This window comes from Pantherophis guttatus, chromosome 8 (genome assembly GCF_059756535.1).
Source record: "Pantherophis guttatus breed Tessera chromosome 8, ASM5975653v1, whole genome shotgun sequence".
Classification (NCBI taxonomy): Eukaryota; Metazoa; Chordata; class Lepidosauria; order Squamata; family Colubridae; genus Pantherophis; species Pantherophis guttatus.
Genome location: NC_142070.1, coordinates 22931060 through 22954241, shown reverse-complemented (window position 1 = coordinate 22954241; position 23182 = coordinate 22931060). Strand labels below are relative to the sequence as shown.

Below are 23182 nucleotides of genomic sequence, written 5' to 3'. Positions count from 1 at the left end.
AGATGGGGGCGGGGCCAGTCACAATATTTACTACCGGTTCTCCGAACTACTCAAAATTTCCGCTACCGGTTCTCTCAGAACCTGCTGAAACCCACCTCTGCCTCACCCCATTCCTAAGAGGTCTGTAAGGGGCGTGCCTAAGAGCACCAGCGTGCCTACCGTCCCTGTCCTAATGTTCTCTTTAATTGTATTCATTTGATGTATTCATGTTTATACTTATATATATTATCTAGTATGTACTCGACAAAATAAATAAATAAATAAATAGTCTTCCTGCCTCCCCCTTCCCTTCCCGCCCGCTTTGCAACGCCTCGAACTCTGCCCTCCTTGCACGTCTGCCCAGGATTTTCTGCTTCGATCGGAATTTAACCCAGACGGCTGGCTGGGCATGCTCGAACTCCACCCGCCGCGCCGCGGAGGAGGGACTACCACCTCCGCAGAAGCGGAGAGCGCAAGCATGCGTGCGGGTGCCGCTTTGGGTTGGCTCCTACGGCTGTCTTGGGCAGCTCAGCAAGGCGGCGTTTCCGGCAGGAGAAAGGCAACCACGCGGCTTCTGCAAGCCCGGCCGCTGTGTTGCCGCGGATATTCAGGCGGATTCATGGCTCGGGCTCAGTATGACACGGAGCAAAGGGGGCGCCTGCATTCGGCCGAGTTTCGCCTCTATTTTAGTAAGTAGCTCCCTGAGGTAAACAGAAGAACCCGCTGCGGAGGCCCTGGGATTCCTTTGGAACGCGCCCGGAGGGTATTTCCCCTGGCTGATGACGCTTCTTGATGACGTTTAGGGACCCGCTCCAATGGAAGGGGCTTGAAGGCGGGCCTTTCCTTTGGTTGGCCGAGGCATAATATAAGCAGGTGCCTTGGAGGGGGGAAAAAAGTGCAAGTTTAGGTGGTTTCGGTCGTGTTTTTGGAGCGGTCTGACTCTGGACCGTCCTCCAGCTTTAGTGATCTGAATAATAAAGTTCCTTCTATGCGTGTCTTTGTTCTTCTGGTTGTGTGTGGGTGTAAAATAAGATGTCCGGGTTAACCTCTGTCTTTGCCTGGAGTTACATCAGGGGTCTCCAACCTTGGCAACTTTAAGCCTGGAGGACTTCAACTCCCAGAATTCCCCAGCCAGCTAGCTGGGGAATTCTGGGAGTTGAAGTCCGCCAGAAGTTGCCAAGGTTGGACACGCCTATGATCAAATTTCACATGTTCTCTTAGTCCGTGAAAGCTGTCACATGTCAGATTTCCCACGCAGCAGCTATATAACAATTTAGAGTGGGGTTTTATTTTTTTTTGAAATAAAAGTGAAGGCTAATAATATTTATGCATGCATAAATGTAGGCCTAGCTAAGGTTGAAAGGTGTCTGCACCAAGTGGTTACTCTTCCACAGATTCCATTAGCTGAATATGGGAGTGAATTCAGTTGCACCGTCCTGAACTTGATTGCATTTTCCTCTGTCCTGAAATGAAAGATAGAGCTGGGATATCCTTGGGAACAGTGTTGAGATACAGAGCAGATGGAAAGACAAGACTTTGGTGGAAATGTGTATTATCTCTGATAATAAGGGTGGTGCAGCCCTTTAGAATCTGCCTTGATCCACCAATTACGTTATCACTATCCATTCCTTGCTTACAATTTTGTAAGGATGACAGAAGACCAGTTTCAATGTATTCATGGTTTCATCTGAATATCTAGCACCAGTCCTGTCCCTAAGGCTGGAGTCTAGTTTGCTATTCTAGACAAGACAAGAAATCATGGTAAATTAAAGATATCCTTTCACGAGAAAAGTCTTGCATTCTTCTGTACACAATAGAATTCCTTATGCTACTAGACTCAAAATTCTCAGTTTGGATAACTTAGAACTGCGTCGCTTGTGGTCAGACCTAGGTATTGCATACAAAATTATACGTAGTAATTTTACCTGTAAATCATTTTTTTGTTTTAATTGCAATAATACGCGTGCTAACAACCGCTTTAAATCAATGTCAATTGTTCTAAACTTGACAGTAAAAAATACGATTTCTGTAATAAAGTTGTCAAAGTCTGGAATGCTCTACCTGGTTCAGTTGTTTCAGCTACAAATTTTCACAGTTTCAGTCACAAACCGACTTCCATCAATTGATTTTACATCATACTTAAGTGGTCAGTAGAGGGGGTGTGCATAAGTGCACTAACGTGCCTATCGGAGCTGTCACTGTATTTTTATTCTTTCTTTGTGTTCTCGTTTTTGTTTGACAAATTCAAACAAACAAACAAATAAATAATTATCCTGATTTGTTTCTGCCCAGAAGGAGTATGGGTAGAAGCTTGTTTTGTGTAATTCAGTAAAGCAGTGAGTGTTTGAACATGGTCAACGTGTATATTTTAGCTAAACAAATAGTTTCTGTAGTTAAGCACTACAAGTTCTTTTAAGATGAAAGCAGCTGAAATGCTCCAGTGTTTTTTTCTGTTTGCATATAATTTTATTTCCTCTTGCAGAGAACTCGAAGGGAAAATACATTTCCCCATTCCATGACATCCCTCTGTTTGCTGACCCACATGAGGTAATTAAATATGAAAGATTTCCTTTTGGTTGAAGTACTGACTCTGTTCAGCACCAAAAAACTCCAGGTGTGAATTAATCTCTGGACTTCTAGTTTTTTGTTACTACAATCATATAATTTTTAATTATAATTAAAGTTTGATTTCATCCACTTCTTAGGCTATTATTATATGGCAAAAATTGGGTTCTAAAATATATTCCCACATATATTTTATGAATATGAAAATGAAAATGTTAGAAATCAAATGTGCAAGTCTTCATTGCATGTCAGACTTTTATTTGCATTACAGCAAATTGATTTTCTTTCCTTTTGCTTATATCACTAAGTGAAATATTTGTTTTGAAAAACTAAATTTTGCTATGCTGTAGTCAAAACAGTGGAGGAAAGGCAATTTATATAACAAAATCAGTAGTCCTCAACTTTACTAACATGTGTGCTTCTCCAATCTTTCCAGAACTACTGATTAAGACAATGTGCCTTGCCAGAATTTATCATCTGCAGAAAAACATCTGTCAATCACAATTTCTCAAGACTCATTCCAAATTTAGTTCCCCATTTTGCCTGCATAAGTCTGATATTGAGGCAAAGAGGGAACAAGTTCTGACACTGCTTTGGTTTTGCCAATCAGCTTTCAATAAATTTTGCAGCCCCATCTAAATTGCTAGTGATCACAGTTTGAGAAATCTTGGTTTTATCATTAGGTGATTCTGAAAAGTTACTGTTTACAACAAATTTAATGTAAGCAAACCTTCCTTCGTTTTAGGTAAGAGTGTTGTAGAAATGCAGCCGCTGGGAATTATAGACCATAGTTCATAGCCTGATGTCATGTGTAAATCTAGTCATTGTTGAATATATTACTTACTAATATATACTAGATAAATTATGATTTGTGTGACTTGTAAAAAGGGTAGCAGACTTAATATTGTAGAGTTTGAATTTGGTAATTTATTTCATTTAGTATCATATTTAGATCTGCATATTTATGAATGAGCACTGCTTTTTTATTGCTTTCTTGCACAGGATGAGGAGGTTCCTGCAAAACGATCAAAGAACAATGGAAATGAGGTGCGATTGCAGACCATTTTTTAGATTATTTACAATGTGATTTGTGAGTAAGAAATTTAGATGATGATGATTTTTTATCAAAGCTGAGCTTCTATATTCTATAGCTTATTCCATTTCATGCATTAAAATATGTAAATCAGAGTCTTCTATGTTGAATTTGATGGAGTTATGATGATTATAGAAAGTTATATAGATTACAGGTTTAGATTTTTATGATTTTAGTTTCTGATTATTAAGTATTGTGCATCATCTTGGATCAATGGAAGTAAGTGGTAAACAAGACATTATAATCATTTCTTAATTCTGTAACTTGTTACAGGTTCTGTAGCGGTACCTATTGTTTGGAAGAATAATGGTGACTTCTCTAGTTTTATAGAAGAGATCTCTTGAGCATTTTGTGTGTTGTAGAAATGAAAAGAAACCTTTTCTGCCCATTCTTTGGTTCTTTTTTGAGAGGGATAGAATTCTAAGAGTATTCATCCTGTCATTGATCTATTGGAACACAAAGATCCAATTTTGCTGCCAGGGTAATCTGTGGTGAGATTGTGCTTAGTCCATATCAAGTACTTATGGTATGCATTTATCATACCCAATATGATCTAATGGCCCTCTTTTGTTCTCAGTATTTGTTTCCATAAAAAGATAAGTAGCTGAATTATTCAGAAAAATAAAGTCCATGAAACTAGGCATTGTTGTCTCTTACTGAACCCTGGACATTATATAATGCAATAGAATATTTAATATATAAACTACATGGAAGGACGATCCATTTTGGGACAGCTAAGTTTTTCTCTTTGGCTGTTGTATCCTTCTACCTTGCAAACTTAAGATGTGACTCAGAAAGAGAGAGAATCATTTGTCTTCTCTAGATCTGAAGCAGAAAACAGCTTTTGCTGGGTATTACATTTTATATGTTAACCTTTTTCCCCCCTACTAGGTTGTATTTAATATGATTGTAGAAGTGCCTCGTTGGACAAATGCTAAAATGGAGGTAATTTGAAAATTTTACTCTAGAAGACTGTAAAACAGTTTCCAAATAAAGGAAGTAAAAGTTGCAACAAAGCATTGTATGAGCAGCGATACAATTGTAGTGCCTTTCAAATATCAGATGTTTGCCTTTTTTAAAACTGGTGCTCTCTAAATGTCTTAATAGATGTTCTTATAAACTATGGTGTTTGGACTTGGAAAGTACCTAAAGTTGAATGAATAATATTCTTTACATTTGTATCCAGTGCTTGAATGGCATGTTCTACAGATTTGATTATTGTATATTTGAAAGATAAATCTTTCAAATATAAAGAACATAAATATATGTTCTTTATATAAATATAAAGAACAATCTGCGATTGTTTCTTCCTAGACATAGGAAGGCATCGCAGTTGGGGAATCTCTTTGATGTTTGATGTTGAGCACACAAATGGCAGATAGCTTTTGGATTCCCCTCTTGTCTGTTATGTGTAATGACTTCGCATGTACTGTTCAGTGGGACTTGAGAAACTTTATGGTATTGTTATTCCTATGCACAATTTTTTTTAAAAAAAGTGTTCTGGAACATGGAACCAATCTCACACAAAAAACTTTGTCAGGTTATTTTGAGTAGGTCATGTTCCAGTGGAACAAAACTTAAAATATTTCTACTGTCTCCTCAAAGAGAACAATGGAAATTCAAAATAAACTATGCACTTTCTAATCAAATGGCTGCAAATATAATGGAGTGGTAATCTGTGCTGAGTGCTATTTACCTGCAACCTATGGAAAATTATTTTTTAAAAACCCTTTAATATCAATGATAATTTCCCGTTTATAGATCCCATCCAGTTTCACACTGTCTGAATATTCCTCTGAATTCAGAAATTAACAATCTATTATTACTTCAAGTTTATCATGCTCAGTAAATCTTCTTCCAAATCTCACCGCAAAGTTCTCTTTAGCATTCTACTTTAATATTCTAGAATTCTAGAAACTAGAATAATGAGAAATTCCCATCTGCAGATCCATGTTTTTTTTCCTTATGTTACAAACATCATTTAAGTATTCCATTTTTATCTTCTGCTTTTAGAAATTAACTAAATTATAAATTGAAATATAAAGTCTGAACTGTGTTGAGTTTTTTCAATCTGGGAGTAAATAATTGAGCCATTTATTCACAATTTCTTCAGAATTTTTCTCCATTCTGTTTTATACTATCTTCAGATTGCCACTAAGGAGCCACTGAATCCTATTAAGCAAGATGTAAAGAAAGGCAAGCTGCGATATGTAGCAAACATTTTTCCCTATAAAGGCTACATTTGGAACTATGGGGCCCTCCCACAGGTAATCTTTTGGGATTTGTTCATTTAGGAAATTCATAAATTGGGAATGAGGGCATGTTCTGCAACACCACATTCAAAATAGAATTGAGTTCAAAGTGGAACATATACCTCAGTGTGCTGCTCTCTCATTATCAGAATGAGAAAGGAAAACTTCACGTATAAACTGGATTTAGTCCAAAGTATTTTTGCATTTGTAGTATAGGCCAATTTTTTGGCAGATAAAAAAATAATGTAAAAAAGAAAATGATATATTCTTTAGCCTCCTTGAGCTTCACTCCTAATTTTATTATTAGAATGACATAATAATTTGAGATTTAATTGGTATTTATATCTCAAAGTTGATAGGTCCCCTGTGTTGGCCCATTTTCAGATATATGCCCAGGGGTCTGCAGTTCTTGGAATTCCCAAATAGTGCAGAATTCTGGCAAATCTGATGTCCTTATGTATTCAGAGGATGCCAAGATTTGAGAAGACTATTCGAACTTCCAACTATACCTGGAACATAAAATCATTGGCCCTCTGGATATTTTGAAATACAATTTATAATAGCATAGAATTATGGAGATCCATAGAGGACATCAAGTCCAATCTTCTGGTCAGTGCAGGAAACCAGTTTAAAACATTTCTGATAGATGTCTGTCTTGTCTCTGCTTGATAGATTCAAGAGAAGAGAGCTCAGCATTTCACTTGATAACCTTTTTACTGTTTGGAATTTTTGTTAATATTTAACTGGAATCTGCCTTCCTATAACTTAAATCCGTTATCCATTTTGGTACACTTTGGCCTCAATTCTCTGGGTGACAACTTTTCAGATATTCATTCAAGTATTTGAAGAGCACGATTCCTCTCCTTGTCTTTTCTCAAATAAAGACATACCTAGTTCTATTAGATGCTTTTCACAAGACTTGATTATAGCTTCCCTAATCATTCTTAAGGGAACACGGTGGCTCAGTGGCTAAGACACTGAGCTTGTCTGTCAAAAAGTTGGCAGTTCAGCAGTTCGAATCCCTAGTGCCGCGTAACCGGGTGAGCTCCCGTTACTTGTCCCAGCTTCTGCCAACCTAGCAATTCGAAAGCACATAAAAATTGCAAGTAGAAAAATAGCGACCAGCTTTGGTAGGAAGGTAACAGCATTCTGTGCACCTTTGGCGTTTAGTCATGCCAGCCACATGACCATGGAGATGTCTTCGGACAGCGCTGGTTCTTCGGCTTTGAAACAGAGATGAACACTGCCCCCTAGAGTCGGGAACAACTAGCACATATGTGCGAGGGGAACCTTTACCTTTTAATCATTCTTGTTGCTATTTTCTGGATTTGTTTCAGTTTTTCTGATTTTTTAAAAAATGTTATGCCCAGTACTAACATATTACTTGAAGTACTGTTGGACCAATTTGAAATAAAGTGGAACTAGTCCTTTCTGAAAAGTGGAATCTGTACAGTATTGCATTCTAGTTTTTGCAGCTGTGTATTACATTGCTGCATCATGTTAGGTTCAATTACTATTCCATTTTTTTTTCTTACTAACACTCTATTTCTGTCATGTTCAAGCTGAAATTCTCTTCCTTAAACCAGCTTTAAACAAATGCCTGCTGGAACACCTTTATTTTTAAAAAAATATGACTGAGGTAAAATAACAAATGAATAGTTCTGAGTTGTTTTAGTTTTATAGCTCTTTAAAACAATAATTTGGCCATTGTTCAGTTATGCCAGGAATGGTAATTTAGAAACATCTGGAGAGCCACAGGGTTTTCACTATTGCATAAACTTATTATAATAGTGTATCATTTTCAAAGTACTTATGTGTGCTACATGAGTAACTTACATAAGTTACTCATGTAGCATACATAAAAAAACCGTGACCCTCCCTTTTCAGAATGTCAATAATGTGTACAAATGAATAAAGCAATAATAATCAACTATAAATGGTACACTTTGTTTCCTTTTTTCCTCCCCTACAGACTTGGGAAGATCCAAGGCATACAGATGATAATACAGGATGCTGTGGTGACAATGATCCCATTGATGTCTGTGAAATTGGTGCCCAGGTTTGTCTGAATTACCACAGAAGCGTACTTTAGTTGTTTCAACCCTTTGTTTCCTAACATAGCGATGAAGCTTATCTAGGAAAGTTGCTGGTTGTCTGGTTCCACAACTGGACACAAGGCTCCGGACAGTTAATTCTTTTGTTTCTCAACGAAACCTGACAGGAGAAGACTTGAAACAAGATGGCTAGATTAGAATATTACAGCTAGAATAAAGCCTCAAACTGATTGATTGCTCACCTGATCGCCCATTAAGGTGCAAAAAGTAAACAGCTTCTATGTATTTCTTAGGTTTGAAATGCCTGGCTATTTAGTGGGTCATTTGGTAGCTTGAAGCAGTTGAGATATCTTTATATAATGACCTTCTCTAGTCTCAGAGTGACAGCTTCAGCCTATGATTCAGCTGAAATATAAAATCTTGGTACAGCGTTACTGTAGAAAAATGCCGCCTGTAATGAAAACACACTGTATAGCCTTGATTCTAGAATGCTCTCTCCTTCAAGGTGTTAACCAACTATGTTTTCCTTCAGAATTTTCTTCCTCTCTCTTTTTGTTCCCCATCCTACCTCAACCTGTTTTCAGTTCTGTTGCAGCTGATTTTCCACCTTAAATAGCATCTTGGAAACAAACAAATTGTGCAGCATCTTCTATGTTTTAAGGTTCGGACACTTGGTGAAGTTGTTAAGGTGAAGGCCCTTGGAATTATCGGTCTTATTGATGAAGGAGAAACTGACTGGAAGGTCATAGCTATCAGTGTGGATGACCCACATGCTCAGAAAATCCATGGTATTTAATAATAATGAATACTAATAATCCATTTTGTTTGGTCTACAAACCCAACCTCTCTGGTTTCTTCTTTTAGGGGCTTTGGGATATGGCTTTCTGCAGGGTGCTAAAGATTGCTAACTAAGTGACCTCAGCTTCCCACCACCACTTTTAACTGCTTAATCCTTTTGGGCTATTTTTTCTGTTTCTTTCTCTGACTTTTAAACCACTGGGGGCTCCCAGGTTCTCTCTTGTCTGATTGTTTCTTAGGCAGCATCCCCTCCCTCTTATCCCAAAGTCATTCCCATTATAGTGAGGCCCATGGGCATCCCTTCCACATGGTGTCTACCATACCTGCAGCTCTATTTTATATTTTACTTCTTAAAAAATACATTTCAGTTTGAAAAATCAACTTTTAGTGACCATATTCTATAGGGAAGATACGCCCTTTGGAAGGGTTGACAGCTGCACATGGCCTTTAGGTTTAATTAAATGATTGTATGCCAAAAAGTAGGATAAGGAAATGGTTATGATGATGATCTGTAATTTTAACTTGAAATAATGATTACCTGTGACACAATGATTTAATCTCCATCACATATGCACTTAGTTTAGGAGTGGTGCAGTGGCCTAGAGGTGGAGCTCTCGCCTCACAATCAGGAGGCTATGAGTTCAATCCTACCCGTGTTTCCCCGAAAATACAACCTACTCAGAAAGTAAGTCCTAGCTTGATTTTTACATGTGCGCCCAATATAAGCCCTACCCCCAAAATAAGCCCTAATTAAGACCTCGCCCACTCCAGGGTGCACAGGTAAAAATTAAGCTAGGGTGAGGATGGGGATGGGGTGGAGCTGCCCTACTACTCACCTTTGGATAGTTGCAGCCAGGCCTTGCACACTTTGGCCCATTTTTTTCTGCAGCCGGCAAAACTTTCCCGAAGGCCTCTCTAGCCGATAACAGAGCTCTGGATCAATCTGGAGCTCTGTTATCGGCTGCAGAAGCCTTCAGGAAAGCCTTGCTGGCCTTGCCGGATGAAGAAGTTCCTAAAGGCCTCTGAGAGCAAAAAAGAGGCCGAGGGCGACGCGCACAAGTGAGGTGAGTCAGTGGACGAACCCCCTCCCCCCCGAAAATAAGACCTGGTGCCTTTTTTTGTGGCAAAGAAAATATAAGACAGAGTCTTATTTTCAGGGAAACAACATGGTAGGTAGAGGCAGATATTTCTCTCTCTGGGCACACTGAGAATATATCAGCTGAACAAAACTCTGCATTGGTGACAGGAAGGGCATCCAGCCATTAAAACACTCTGCTAGCTCCATTCAGTTGCCCAGACTCCACCCCGCAAGGGATTATGGGGTCATTAAAAGAAGATGATATATGCACTTGGTTTGAAGGCAAGTTTTGCAGAGGTTCTTGGGAGCTTGAAAACAACCAAAGAATTCAGTCTCTGTATATTGATCTGGGTTTTCTGAGTGATTTCTTGAATTATATAGAATGCATAGGGTAGATTAGTATACATTCCTTTGGTTGGAGAGATGCTTTACTGTTCTAAATCAGTATCATTAATTGGATTAACATACTAGAGTATACTTAAGCTCAGGGTGTTTTATGAACTATTGTGATTTTATTGCTTAATACACTTTGTTTATGTATCAGACCATGGTTAGCTCAGACCATTCCACAGACTATGGCTGAACAAAAGGTTGTTGCATTCTGTGTTTCAGAATAGATGATTTTTAGATGTTTTAGCTGCTCTGGAGCTTCTTAAATCCCTCGCCATGGAGACAAAAATAAATGGCTGTCTCTCCAATCACAATTTTAGAACACTGAGCTTTTTAAGAAAAAATTTGCATTACAAGGTGCTTAATCGGTAGCCAGGTTATCGAATTTTCCAGTCTGCTTCATCCAATCTATCTTCAATTTGTATAAGAGTCTGTGTGATTGTTTTTATAATCCAGTGAAGGCTAAATGCATTCAACAATTACCGAATTATATTCAAAGTTTTTGTATGGTATGTCTATAGGTAACGCTCTGTGTAAGCAAAGGATTAAATCTGCAACCCATGCACTTTGGTTTTCATGAGCTCACCCATTGAAATATTTATGACAGATTTATTGCCGTATTAGAATCTTGTACATGTATATTTAGAACGATGGATTTGGAAGAAGCTGTTATTTAACTTTTTTTAAAATGCATTTTTAACCTATTGCAGATATTGATGATGTCAGGAAGTTTTTCCCAGGTTACCTTGAAGCTACTGTTGACTGGTTCAGACTATATAAAGTCCCAGATGGGAAGCCAGAAAATAAGTTTGCTTTTAATGGCACATTTAAAGACAAGGTGAAAATTGCTTACTTTAAGATGATAAACTTACTTTATGAAATGTCTATTCTCTGGATTAATGCTCTGTAAAATCCTACAGAATCCCAATCAAGAATTTGTAAGGAAGCCAATACTGTAAAACATTTCATAGTAACTCAAAATATTTTCCTTCAATTCAAAATGTCATGAAGGCACAAACCATGCTGTTCTTTTGTCAAAATATCTCAACATGTTTTCTTCGTCTAGATTTTTTTGAAGCTCTGATAGCCCTATCAAATATGAACTTACTGTATTCTTCGGAGTATAAGACGGACCCTTTCCCCCCCCAAAAGAGGGTGAAAATCTGGTGCATCTTATACTCCGAATGTAGCCCTGTCCAGCTTCTCAAACGGAGGTTTCAGAGGCTGAAAAAAGCATCAGAAACAAAGCCGCAGAAAAGAAGCCCCCAAACAGAGCTTCAGAAAAAAAGCTCCCAAACAGCGCTTCAGAGGCTTTTTTTCTGAAGCTGTTTCGGAGGCTTTCAGAGGCAGGAAAAAGTTTTTTCTGAAACAGAGTTTCAGAAGTTTCAGAGGCAGAAAAAAAAGCAAAAAGAAAAGCCAGGCACAGAGCTCACAACCAATGAACCTGTTGCTAAAATTCACCTCTGGGAACAGCTGATTGGGGGTATTCGGGAGGCCGATCCACTCCCAATCAGCTTTTTTCTTATTTTCCTCCCCAAAAACTAAGGTGTGTCTTATACTCCAAAAAATATGGTAGTCTTCTCTAAAGGATCTTCAACTTTATTACAACAGGGATGGGCAATTTATAATCTGAATGCAGTTCTTGTAGCATCTGAAGTCTCACTGAAGGATATTCAGTGACAAAATGATCCAATTTCAGCAATGCTTTTTTTTTTTACTTAACCCCCACCCCACCCCCATAATATTGGAATACAAGACCTTCAGGAGTTAAAATCTTCCATTTTCTTAAAAGACTCTGAAAATACTTTTTAAAGGCCAAAATCAACCCATATAGAAACATCTTCAGATATTGGCTGGTTGGGAGATAAAGAGTTTTAGCTTCTGCATTAAAAAGAATATTCTGGAAATAATGAGGAATAACATAGCTCCCCCAGTTGCAGTAATTTTCTAAGACTGCCCAAGGAAGATCTGGTGATGTCCAATTTACAGTGCAACTTCAATACAAGTGAGTTTGAGGGTAAGGAGAACTCTGGTCTTCAGGTAGTTCCTCTACCCTCAAACCCACTTGGTAAGATATTTTCTGTGACTTTCCTTGAAAGTTTGTCCTTTATGATTATCTGTGTTCTTGACTGTGGTGGCACAGTGGTTAGAATGCTATGTTGCTAACTCTGCTCACAATCAGGAGTTCAAGCCTGACCAATTCAAGGTTGACTCAGCCTTCCATCCTTCCAAGGCTGGTAAAATGAGACCCAGATTATTGGGGACAATATGCTGACATTTATAAACCACTCAGAGAGGGCTTTTAAAGCACTGTAGTGCAATGTATACGTCTAAATGCTATTGCTATTTCCAACTATCCCTTATCCTGAATCCTTTGGGGGAAAAAAACCACTTCTGACTCCAGTCACGATTTGGCTCTTCTGTGACCTTATTTAGATATTTTCCAAGATTTCCAAGATATCAGCCAAAGAGCTGATATTTTTAACTTCAGCATATGCTGAGCATCTTTGCTTTAAACAAAGCCAAAACAAGAACATAATTCATGAGTTTTTGTTTCAGCGGTTTTTTCCAAAAGCAGTTTTTCAAGTCTGAAAAAACAGAGCTATTTTTTCCCAGATAACATGTAGCCCCCACCGATTTACTTAAAGCATCTTAATATGTTCTATTGTTATGGAATGCACATTGTATTTATTGAGATTTTCTTCCCCCTTTTCTATCTCATGATGGTGGGAAATGCCAGTTACTGATATCTGTGTTCTGACCCAGCCTTAGCAGAAACAAGAAACAGACTCCTTGTCACGAAAACCCCTCTTTATTTACTTCTTGTGAATTAATTGCATTCACCCACCAAAAAGTCCAGGCAATAGTCCTTCAAGGAGTTAACTGCAATAACAGATTTATCAGTTCCTTGCGATAATTGCAAGGACATGAGCTCCCAGCCGAAAGGCTGCAAATTAAGTTCTGGCAAGCAGTCTTTGTGGCACGAAACTCAATGAGCACAATCTTCAGAAATACAAACTCTTGTCTCCTACGACAACCACTCCCCTTTCCTTATATTTATTCTCCAGCCAGGGAGAGGCCATTCAGCGCCCACGTGTGCTTTGCTTCCTTAGTCGACTCCTTGTTCTCCGTTGCTTACCTCTTCTAATTGCTATGCATTTACGCACATCTGGAACAGGCCCCAGCTGTTCTTCCTCCTCACTCATATCAGCCTCCAAAGGCAGCTGCCTCTCCGGTGGCCCTGGCTCTATCTCTGCGTCCAACACAGAGCATCCAACAGAGCCTTCCCCAGACTCTAGCACTGGCCCAAGTTCCTCTCCAACCTCCTCATCATCCGAGTCTACCACCAGCTCTGCTGGCAGCTGGCAGGCCACAAAAATCTGAAAGCTTTGAAGTTTGAAGGTCAAGTAGGTATTAACATAAAAAAAACCCAGGAATGCTTAAACAAAATTTCAAGTTTCAGATTTAATCTTTATCTTGAGTATTCCTAAAGTTCTCTTTTTTACATTTTTTGGCAATTATAATATCTAGCCAACATTTTTTCTGTCTCTTCTCCTACTCTCAATGTTGTTTTAAATAGGCATTTGCTTTGGAAATAATCAAGTCCACCCATGAATGCTGGAAAGCTTTGATTAACAAAAAGGCTGATGGAGGAGCCATAAAATGGTATGCATCTATTGTTGTTTGGTCAAAATCCAATTTGAATTACAAGCAGTCCTCACTTAATTAAGGTAACATCATTACTAAGTGATGCAGTCATAAAGCATAATGTCACAAGATCATTCCAATGTACAATGGCAATTGTGGCAGTTACGGTTGCCTTCATTAAGCAAATCCTATGCAGTCAAGCCACAACATTATATGATCAACATTTGTGATCTTCTGCTGATTTCCTCACTGACTTTGCTTCTCTGCAGTGAAGGTTTCAAACAGCAATCACATGTCAATAGGACATTATGGCCATCTGTCAACTGCCCAGATCACAATCATGTGATCACAAGATGCTATGATGGCCACAAATTCAAAGAGAAGTCATGTTTTCTGTAACTTTGCATTGCCACTGAACAAGTGGTTGTTCAATCAGGACTAGCTGAAATACCAAATTGAACTGGGTGGCTTTTATAATGACAGTTGCTTCTTTATCATATATAAATATCACCTTTGGGGAGTTTACTTTTTTTTGTCCTTTCTTCATGAGCCCTGATTACTTGGTAAGTAAGCTATTCCCCAAAGGATTGGATTCTTATTATTTAATTGAAGATAATGTTAAATATTCTAGAAAAAGTCTTGGTATTTCATTTAGCGTTCTTTATTCCAAATCGGGTAATAAGAAATCATGGATGTGACTCAGGTCACTGGTTAAAGGTTAAAGGTTAGAGGAAAGGGAACAGCCTGTCCTGCATATGTCTCCAAAAAGGCCTTTTTTTCTTTCAGCTACCACTTAACCATAGTATTTAGGAATGGCTTGTCCTTATTGTACAATGGTAGTATTTGCCCAAGCTTCAATTAAAACATCAAGAAGAGAGCCTTAGGGATAAACATTTTCAGCTTTGAAAGTACAAGTAATCATAAATGATTACTGAACTTTCTGTGGAGTAACATTGGACTGGAATATATTGCTTTTGGACTTGAGTAAGAGCGGGATTTATTAAATTAAGACAAGATGCTTCATCGGGAAAAGGAGTGAGATTTCAAGAGAAATGGCGTTGATGTTTCAAAGCATTAGGGATACTATGGAAAATAATCACAGAGAGGTAAAGTACCTAATGCAAGGTATACATGGGAAAATAGAAAATATGCTACAACTGATGACTAACGAAGATCAAAGAAAAGAAAGAGACAATTGGAGGCCAGACCTCAGCATTGTATTCATTCAGGACAGCTTAGTCCAAGCATATGATTATTGATCGAAGTAGGTAATGTGTACGACTGCATTTTAAACTACTATTTATATACTTACTTGGCAATGTCTAATTGAAATCAGTTACACATTTGGACCTCCATTTAATGGTCTTTGGGTGTCACAGACCAATGAATCTTAAGATCTGTCCAGAATAATAGACAAAGTTAATCAGGATCAAAGTTTAATGGAAATTTATGGGAAGGTGCTAGTAAGATGGGGAATTGGGAGGGTCAGCAGGAAGACTGATGACAGCAGAAAGATATATTATGCTATAACAGTGCTTCTCAACCTTTTCTTCACCATGGATTCCCTTTAAATCCCTTTTGTGGCCATGGACCATGGCCACAGACCCCCAAGACGTAACTCAAGATTTAAATCATAACATTTCTTCAAGCCTTCGCAGTGATGACATCTGGCCCTCTCAGGTCTGTGGGCCACAGGTTGAGAACCACTGTGCTATGACATTGTGGGAGGATGTAGGCTTGGTGAAGAAAAGAAGGGGGTCAGACTGTCCTCCTTACAGTGGTCAGACTTCTAATGTAGCACTTGGAGGTGACAAAATAATACATAAGTTACCCACAGCTTGTGCTTTATAGCAAGCTGGTTTCTCACACATGTCCAAAGAACCTTTTAGATTTACGATAAATGGACCTCTTTTTCTGTCCGCAGGTCCACTATGTCAAATTTTATTATATTTAGTTTTGAATAGCATGCATAGAATTACTGTTTGGACCTTGACTCCATTCAGAACCATTGCAAGAAAACAAAATCTTCCTAATTATGATTTTTCAGATAGAAGATGAAGATCTGGGGAGGAAAAGGGCAGGACAGATGAGATTTTGAAATGTGCAAGCACAGTATATGTACCTCAGAAAATATTGTGGTTTGTGGCAGTGACCACAGAGTGTTAGTTCAGATGCCATTTCAGATTAGAGTTACCTCTTGCCTGGGACTTGATGCGGTAGGGTACAAAAATTGGCAACCCTGTTCTTGGTTAGATGTTTTGGTTGGAAGTCTCATCGGCTCCAGTCAACTGTTGTCTTGGGCTTTAGCCAAAACATCTGAAATAGCTCAAGCTGCCTACACTTGAGTTTGTGCAATTTCTCACTTGAAAAGCAAGTTCTGGTTTGATCTTCTACTTGGTTTTTAATAAGAGACTATGTAAACCACAAAGTATGTGCAGAGATATCCAGTTTAATCTATAAACTTTCCAAGTTAGATTGGAGAAAACATCTCAAATCCTGGATAGCATTTACTGGCTATTAGAGCACAGCTTATTTTGTCCTTTCCTTATTTGTGCTCTAAATAACAGCTGTTTCCCCCATTCTTCAAGTCTTAATAATTGTATTCTCTTTTCAGCACCAATCTTCTGGTGGGCACTAGCCCATATTGTTGCAACGAAGAAGACATCCAATCTATTGTGCAATCTGTAAGGGAATTTATACTTTTCCCCCCCCTTTCCAGTCCCCTTTTCAATATTGGCCATTGAATGGAAGCACAGGCAATTGAGAGTTAATGCTGTTATAATCTAAAATGCTAGCTTGGAAATTAAATAGCAGATGCAGGTTTCTCATGATCTTGGAGGCTGAGGTCAGTATGGAAAAGAAGGAAGCAGAGAGGAATATGTAATAAGCATTAACAATCTTTTTTTTTTTTTTTTTTTGGTGCAACGTGAAACACGTTTTCCTATTTTTATCAACCAGCGTTCAACAATATTAGATTCATCGTTATCTTTAAAAGTAAAACAAGAACTAAAATTACACAGGCCTGGTTATATCCTGAAACATTCCCACACATACACAACCAAAACTGCAAATGGTGATCTGTTTACAGTATGAATTACTTTGCATCAGTAAAGTTAAGTATTTTTCAAAAACATTCCCAGCTGTCTTGAAAAGCTGCCTTTTAACTGTTAATGAACTAAAACATCCATTTGATACACAGAGACATTTCAGTTGTGCAACTGGAAGAAATGTGACCTGAACTTTTTTATAAAAGAAAAAAATAGTTTTTTCCATTTGCCTTTTTTCACAAGAGCAAATGTTTAAAAATGGTTTCTGAAATGGCCTAAACTCGTTCTGTTTTCAGGGCCAATTTTCTAACTTTTTGAAGAATTATTAGTGTTCAACTTTAGGAGCCCACCCAATACTAGACACTGCAAACTACACATTCAGGATCCAAAATACATACAGCTGGTGTTTGTTTGTTTTACTGCACAGATAGGCTTTTGTCCTAATTATGTTAAACTGTAATTTCAAAAGTGAGATGAAGCTTCAAAGGAAGCAGATTTTAATATCATTCAAAGAAGACTATTTAAAGAAACAAGCCACAACAACAATATGAGTTTAAATTCCAAAAGGACCCGAGTTCTCTCTTACCAGATCATTTTTACGAGGCCATTTTTCAGGTCCATCCTGAAATTATTTCCAAAGCCTTTAACAGAAGGACTTAGTTCCTCTGTGATTAAACCCAACTACATATAAGGAAATTGATTGTGATATTTTCCTGCATTTATCTCCCTAACTTTTTTCTCTTTGCTGTATTGAATTTTGATCTGCAGATTTTAGAGTATATCGAATTTGATATTACTGTCTCTTTTTGTATTTTGTACAGCATTTTACAATATTGCATTTTACAATATAGCATTATACAAAATAATTTATTTTATTTTCTGTAGGCTCCACCACTTGTGGAAGAGCCTTCTGTTTCCAAAGAAGGTGAGAACTATTTTCAGATTATTTAAATGTGTCTTAACAAGTAGTTAAACAATTCATATTGAGTTTTAGATGATCTACAGAACAAATTCATTGCTATATAGAGTACTGTAATGTAGACACTGAAGTATGTGCATATCTGTGCATGTCTGTCCTGGGCTATATGAGCTCTCTGACCACTAGGTCCGTGGCCCCCAACCTTTTGGGCACCAGAGACTGGTTCCGTGGAGAGAGTTTTTTCTGTGGACCAGAAGGGGCGTGGGTTTGCATGCTGCCTGCATCCTGTGGATGGGGCTTTGCTTCTTTGTGCGGCCTGGTTTCTGGCATGCTGTGGCCCGGTGCCAGTCCGTGGATCAGGGTTTGGGGACCGCTGCTCTCAGCCAAAGCTATCCTATAGAGCTATTGAGTTGAAAGCAGAAGGGAGAGCTTAAGGTGCCTTCAGCAACTGGAAGACAGGAACAATATCATTCTATGGTTATTAAGAAGTAAATCACTGGGATTTCAGTGAGATTCTTAGTAGAACACAATCTCTTAAGTGTATCTAGCATGTAAATGTGGAAATCCAAAGGCATTTCTTAAGATTCTTTCTTTACAACTACCCATGGAATAGTTTAGCATTAGGGATGAAGAGAAGAATTCAAATTCTCACCCATCCATAAGGGTTTTTTTTTTTTGGTGTGAGATTGTTATTTATTCCAATTGATTGTGATATTTTCAGCAATTATTAATATAACCCTAGCATTAGAAATATAAAGTTAGCATTTAACAGGATCTGTGTATCTTTTTTTAATTGAATAGAGCTTTGTTGGAGTGAGTTAAAATATTCAGAGACTGTTTTGCTGATGGAATGTAGCCCTTTCAAGAATTAATGAGCGTTTACTAACTGAAGTTTCAAAAGTGATTTTCCTGCAGGCTTTTAAAACAATTATATCCCTTGTGATGTTGTTCTTTTTGTGTTATCAAGCATAGCTATATATAATTCTATGCACATGGTAGAAACTTCAGTGATTTTGATGGGATTTATTTTTTCAGTTGGGTAACTCTGTCAAACATGCTAAATGTCTGGAGTGCAGCACCCAGGAGCTGCAGAGCCTCAAATTTAATGCCTTATCTATATCCAGATGCCACCCAGATGTGTTCACTACCAATACACATCTGGAAAGTATTGACTTGAGAAAAATGGGATGAGCAGCATCTAAGTAGATAGATTATCAAAATGGAGAGTGATACCAGATCTCATTTTTGGAAACGTCACTTTGTATTCAATTTTGTTTTTGATACTGCTACAGTTGGAAATATGTACGTATCATTTTGAGGCATAAGTTTAAAGGCAAGTTATCAGCAACTAGACATATGTTATATAATGTCATAAGCTAGAATGGAGAAGAACAGTTTAGAAGATAAGACTCTAATGCTATCGCAAAAGATATAAAAGAGATATATATGTAACTTGGGAGTTAAATACCATGGTAGAGGAATAATTTTCAAATTTGTTCTTGTTTCCTGTTACTTGACTAAGCAAAGAAAATATAAAAAACAGTTGGTTTTTTTACATACCACATTCAAAATACCTCATGGACTTAATTATGCTACTATGTGTACATTCAGATCTAAAGAGATTTTTAAATACAGATATAGTGACTTCCTCCTTTAATGACCATTCATAGTTATTATGGTGATAAAAGGTAACTTTATGATAAATTCCCACATTTACAACATTTGCAGATCTGTAAAGCAAAGGAAAGCTGAAGTAAGATATTAAGCACAGTTACAGTTTCACTTAGTGACTGCATAATGACCGAGTTGCCACTCTCAATTGTGGTGCTAAACAAGGACTAGCTGTATGTGGTAAAAAATGTTTGAATATTCATTAGAGTGATATACAAAACAACATGAGATGACACTCTTTCTTGTGTTTACTCTATAGAACAGGGGTATCAAACTTATGTCGTCATGACAGCATCACATGACGTTTTAGGACTTTTTTCCCCTTTGCTAAACCAGGAGTGGGTGTGGCCAGCATGTGACACATCTGGCCTGCGGGTCGCGAGTTTGACAGCCCTGCTATAGCATAACAGTGATTTGGATTTTGAATTCTTATAATCCAAACTTCTTATAATTGTTAAGTGTTGATAATTATCATTTTTTATCTTAGTTGATAGATGGCATTTTCTTGGACAGTGAGCACTACTGTTGTCTGAAATCATGCTACAAGATTGTCTCTCAACGCCGTCTCTCTTTCCTGGATCTCCACCCCACTCTACCGTATACAATTTGGCACATGTGTGCACACACCTTGCTGAAGTTATGGAAATGAAGGCATCAATGACTGAAATCTATTGCACTGTAGATTTTCTTTCCTGTAAATAAAATGGATTTTTACAATTTTCCTCTGAATTGTACTCTATTATTAATGGAGACAACTCGGTAAGTGATAAGGACACAGTTTGTGGACCACTGTTTTAGATCTGGAGTATGAATAGCAGGATACTAATATAAATAAAGCTTTCTTAATCATGATTTATGAATAAAACACAATAGATTGTTGTTGCAAAGGGTTAATGAAACACTTCAAAATCCTTATGATTTGTATGAGAGTTAAGCAGCATCTTAAATCTTAATCACTTGAATAAGGGCTTCTTGTGAACTATTATTAGTATGACAGAGGTTGTTTTATAGCTTCAGTAGAAATGCAAACACAGAAAACTAAGTTTTGTAATTTTGTGTGGAGTTTTGTTTACATAGCCTAAAGTTCAAAAATGTATCCTTATATAGATTACAGGTTCAACTGAGACTTGCATGAGATTATATTTTTTTACTGTAAGAAAGGCCATGCCACCAAGAAACTGTTCTTCCCAATTATGAGTGGGTAGTCCTAAATTGAGAGAATATGTTCAACATTCACTCAACAATTAAATTTGGCAATAACTTAGTATTCTACACAGGGTAGTTATTTATAGAATCAAACATTAAACAGAGGAAAAACCTTCAAAGAAATGGTCCAGTGTCTTGTCTTATGAAGATGAATAACTAAGCTGAAGCAAAGAAATATACAGAGAAAAATGTAATACTAAGATATGACTTACTTGGGAGCAAACAAGGAGCTCTGGGTTCCCTCATCCCAGGACAATTCTTCCAGGCAAAGATCCCTAAGGGTTGTCGGATTTGGACAGCCCAAGTCAAACACAGGATTTCTGGAAATTGATTAAGTCTCTGATCAGAAATTAATTCATTTCATGATAGAAATGAGATTCTCAAAGAGACCTACAATTTTGGTTTTCAGATCCTTGAAGTGGTCAGCAACTTTATCAAACTGCATCTGGTGGTATTTTTGAACGTTTGCCATGACACAGAGACCTTAGGAACAAAAATGACCAGGGATGGGGATGTGGGGCAGGGAAAGATGAATGTTTTCAGTGTTTTTACTCAAATTGTCATGAAAATTTATGAAATTGTGAGCCTTTTTTAGCAAAAATAAATATATTTGGAGCAAATAAATATTTGTAGTTCTATTATCTATTGAACTCTCTTTGTCCTACTACATCAACTCATTCCACCTGGTCAAGCAGGAAAGGTACATTGTTGTGATGACTTCCCCAGATGCTTCCTGAGTTATCTCTCTGGATGTCAGCTTGGAGGAAGATGAACCAGTTCCAGGCATGTCTGGAGGGGAGTTGGTTAATGGCGCCAAACAGCCATCTGAGAGGGATTTGGCTCAAACACAACTGCAGCAGGCCAGAGGCTTCAGGTAGAGAAAGCATGCAGGTGGCACCAGTCAGTAATGAAGAGGAACTGCTGCTGCACCTGATCCAAGAACAGGTAGGTAGGCAGAGAAAAGGCAGGAGCAGAGAAGCTCATCCAGATTACTCGTGAGGTAAAAGCCTCACACTTCTTGATTGGCCACACCAGAAACTGGCTATTTAAATAGCACAGCAGAGAGAGGGAAGTGATGCTGGGAACAACAGGTTCATCTCCTAGCTATGTGTTTTCTGATTGTTGTGATTTTTGCCTTCCTTTGGATTGACACTGCCTTGACTTGGATCATGCCTTGTGAACTTTGGACTTTTCTTCCCTTGTGAGACTTCTTGAATTGTGGATTTAATTTTGCCTGGTGGATTTATTTTGACTGGGAAACTTCCAAGTGCCTTATGGATTCATTAGCCATTGCTTTCTGGACTAGCATTGGTCTGTTGTGGCTGGACTTAATTGGGACAGTTCTGGGTTTTTGATGAAGGGAATTGCTGGGGAATATTAATAAACCCACTAAACCAGAATTGTGTTTGTGTGTGAGAGAGAGACACACAGAGAAAGAGTTGTGATCTAGGCTTCCTGAGTCATTACAACACAGAGTAGTCACCAAAACCTTTTATTGCAACAGCTGTGAATTACATTCATTCACAGCTGAGTCCCAATTAGTTGCAAAAAGTCCTTCGGGAGAAGTCCTTAGGGATAATCACCAACCTTTATCTCCCTTGACATGCTGCCAAAGACCTACTTGACAAAGCCACATGGATTCCAGAATCAAACAGAGATGCCGACTGGGAACAGAATTAACAACGTTGCTTTCCTGCAAAGTGCCCACATGCCTTTGCTTCTCTTTTAAGCCTTATGGGGGGTGGCAATCATCTCCAGGCCTTACTCCCGAGTTGTCCCTTTCGTTTTAACTGCTTGTGCCTTCTGGCAGCTCTGCGCATGTGCGCACTAGGAACAGGCTCCTCCTGTTCCTCTGCCTCTCTGCTGTCCGACTCTGGAGGCTCCGGAGTCTGTGTATTACTCCCAGATGGTCCTGGCCCCATCTCTGCCTCTGATGCAGAGCCCTCGTCCGGGCCTTCCCCAGACTGCAGGACTGTTCCTCCCCAGCCTCCTCACTGTCCGACTCTGCTGCCAGCTCCGCAGGCTGCTGGCGGACCACAAGAAGAGTGGGTGGAACAGCACAATTGTGGACCATGTCACTTTCTGAGTCCAGGAAGAGAGCCTTCTCTGCCATTGTCCACACCCTGTAGAATATTCTCTCCTTAGAGGTGATAGGGCCCCCCACTATCTTGGTTAAAATGTGGTTCTATGGACTTACTTGGAGGTCGCAGAAGAGCATGTAGCCATAGGGCTGGTTACTGCCTTGAAAATCCTCCTCCCCACCATTTAATTAACTTAAATATTAATTTTTATCTTTTTAAATTGTAAATTGTATACACAGTTTTTATGTTTTTATATTTTTTTTACTTGTACACCACCCAGAGTCCTCTCAGATAGATGGACTTTTTTTAAAAAAAACCTGATTAAACAAACAATAAGTCTATGAATGGAAATGTCAAAACACCTTGGTTTTGGGTACTTTGTAGTTCTCTATTCAAGGTCA

At 38.3% G+C, this 23182-nt stretch overlaps 1 protein-coding gene across 1 annotated transcript; it reads left to right on the top strand.

Moving 5' to 3' along the window:
* The first annotated feature begins 273 nt into the window (after nt 1-273).
* On the top strand, nt 274-21324 carry PPA2 (inorganic pyrophosphatase 2). The gene is made up of 12 exons (XM_034442221.3): nt 274-668; nt 2462-2526; nt 3547-3591; nt 4529-4582; nt 5785-5904; nt 7862-7948; nt 8605-8731; nt 10920-11047; nt 13790-13875; nt 16472-16541; nt 17790-17829; nt 19982-21324. The coding sequence occupies exons 1-12, from the start codon at nt 389-391 to the stop codon at nt 20008-20010; spliced, it is 1131 nt and encodes a 376-aa protein (XP_034298112.2). The 5' UTR covers nt 274-388; the 3' UTR covers nt 20011-21324.
* Nucleotides 21325-23182: the final 1858 nt, after the last annotated feature.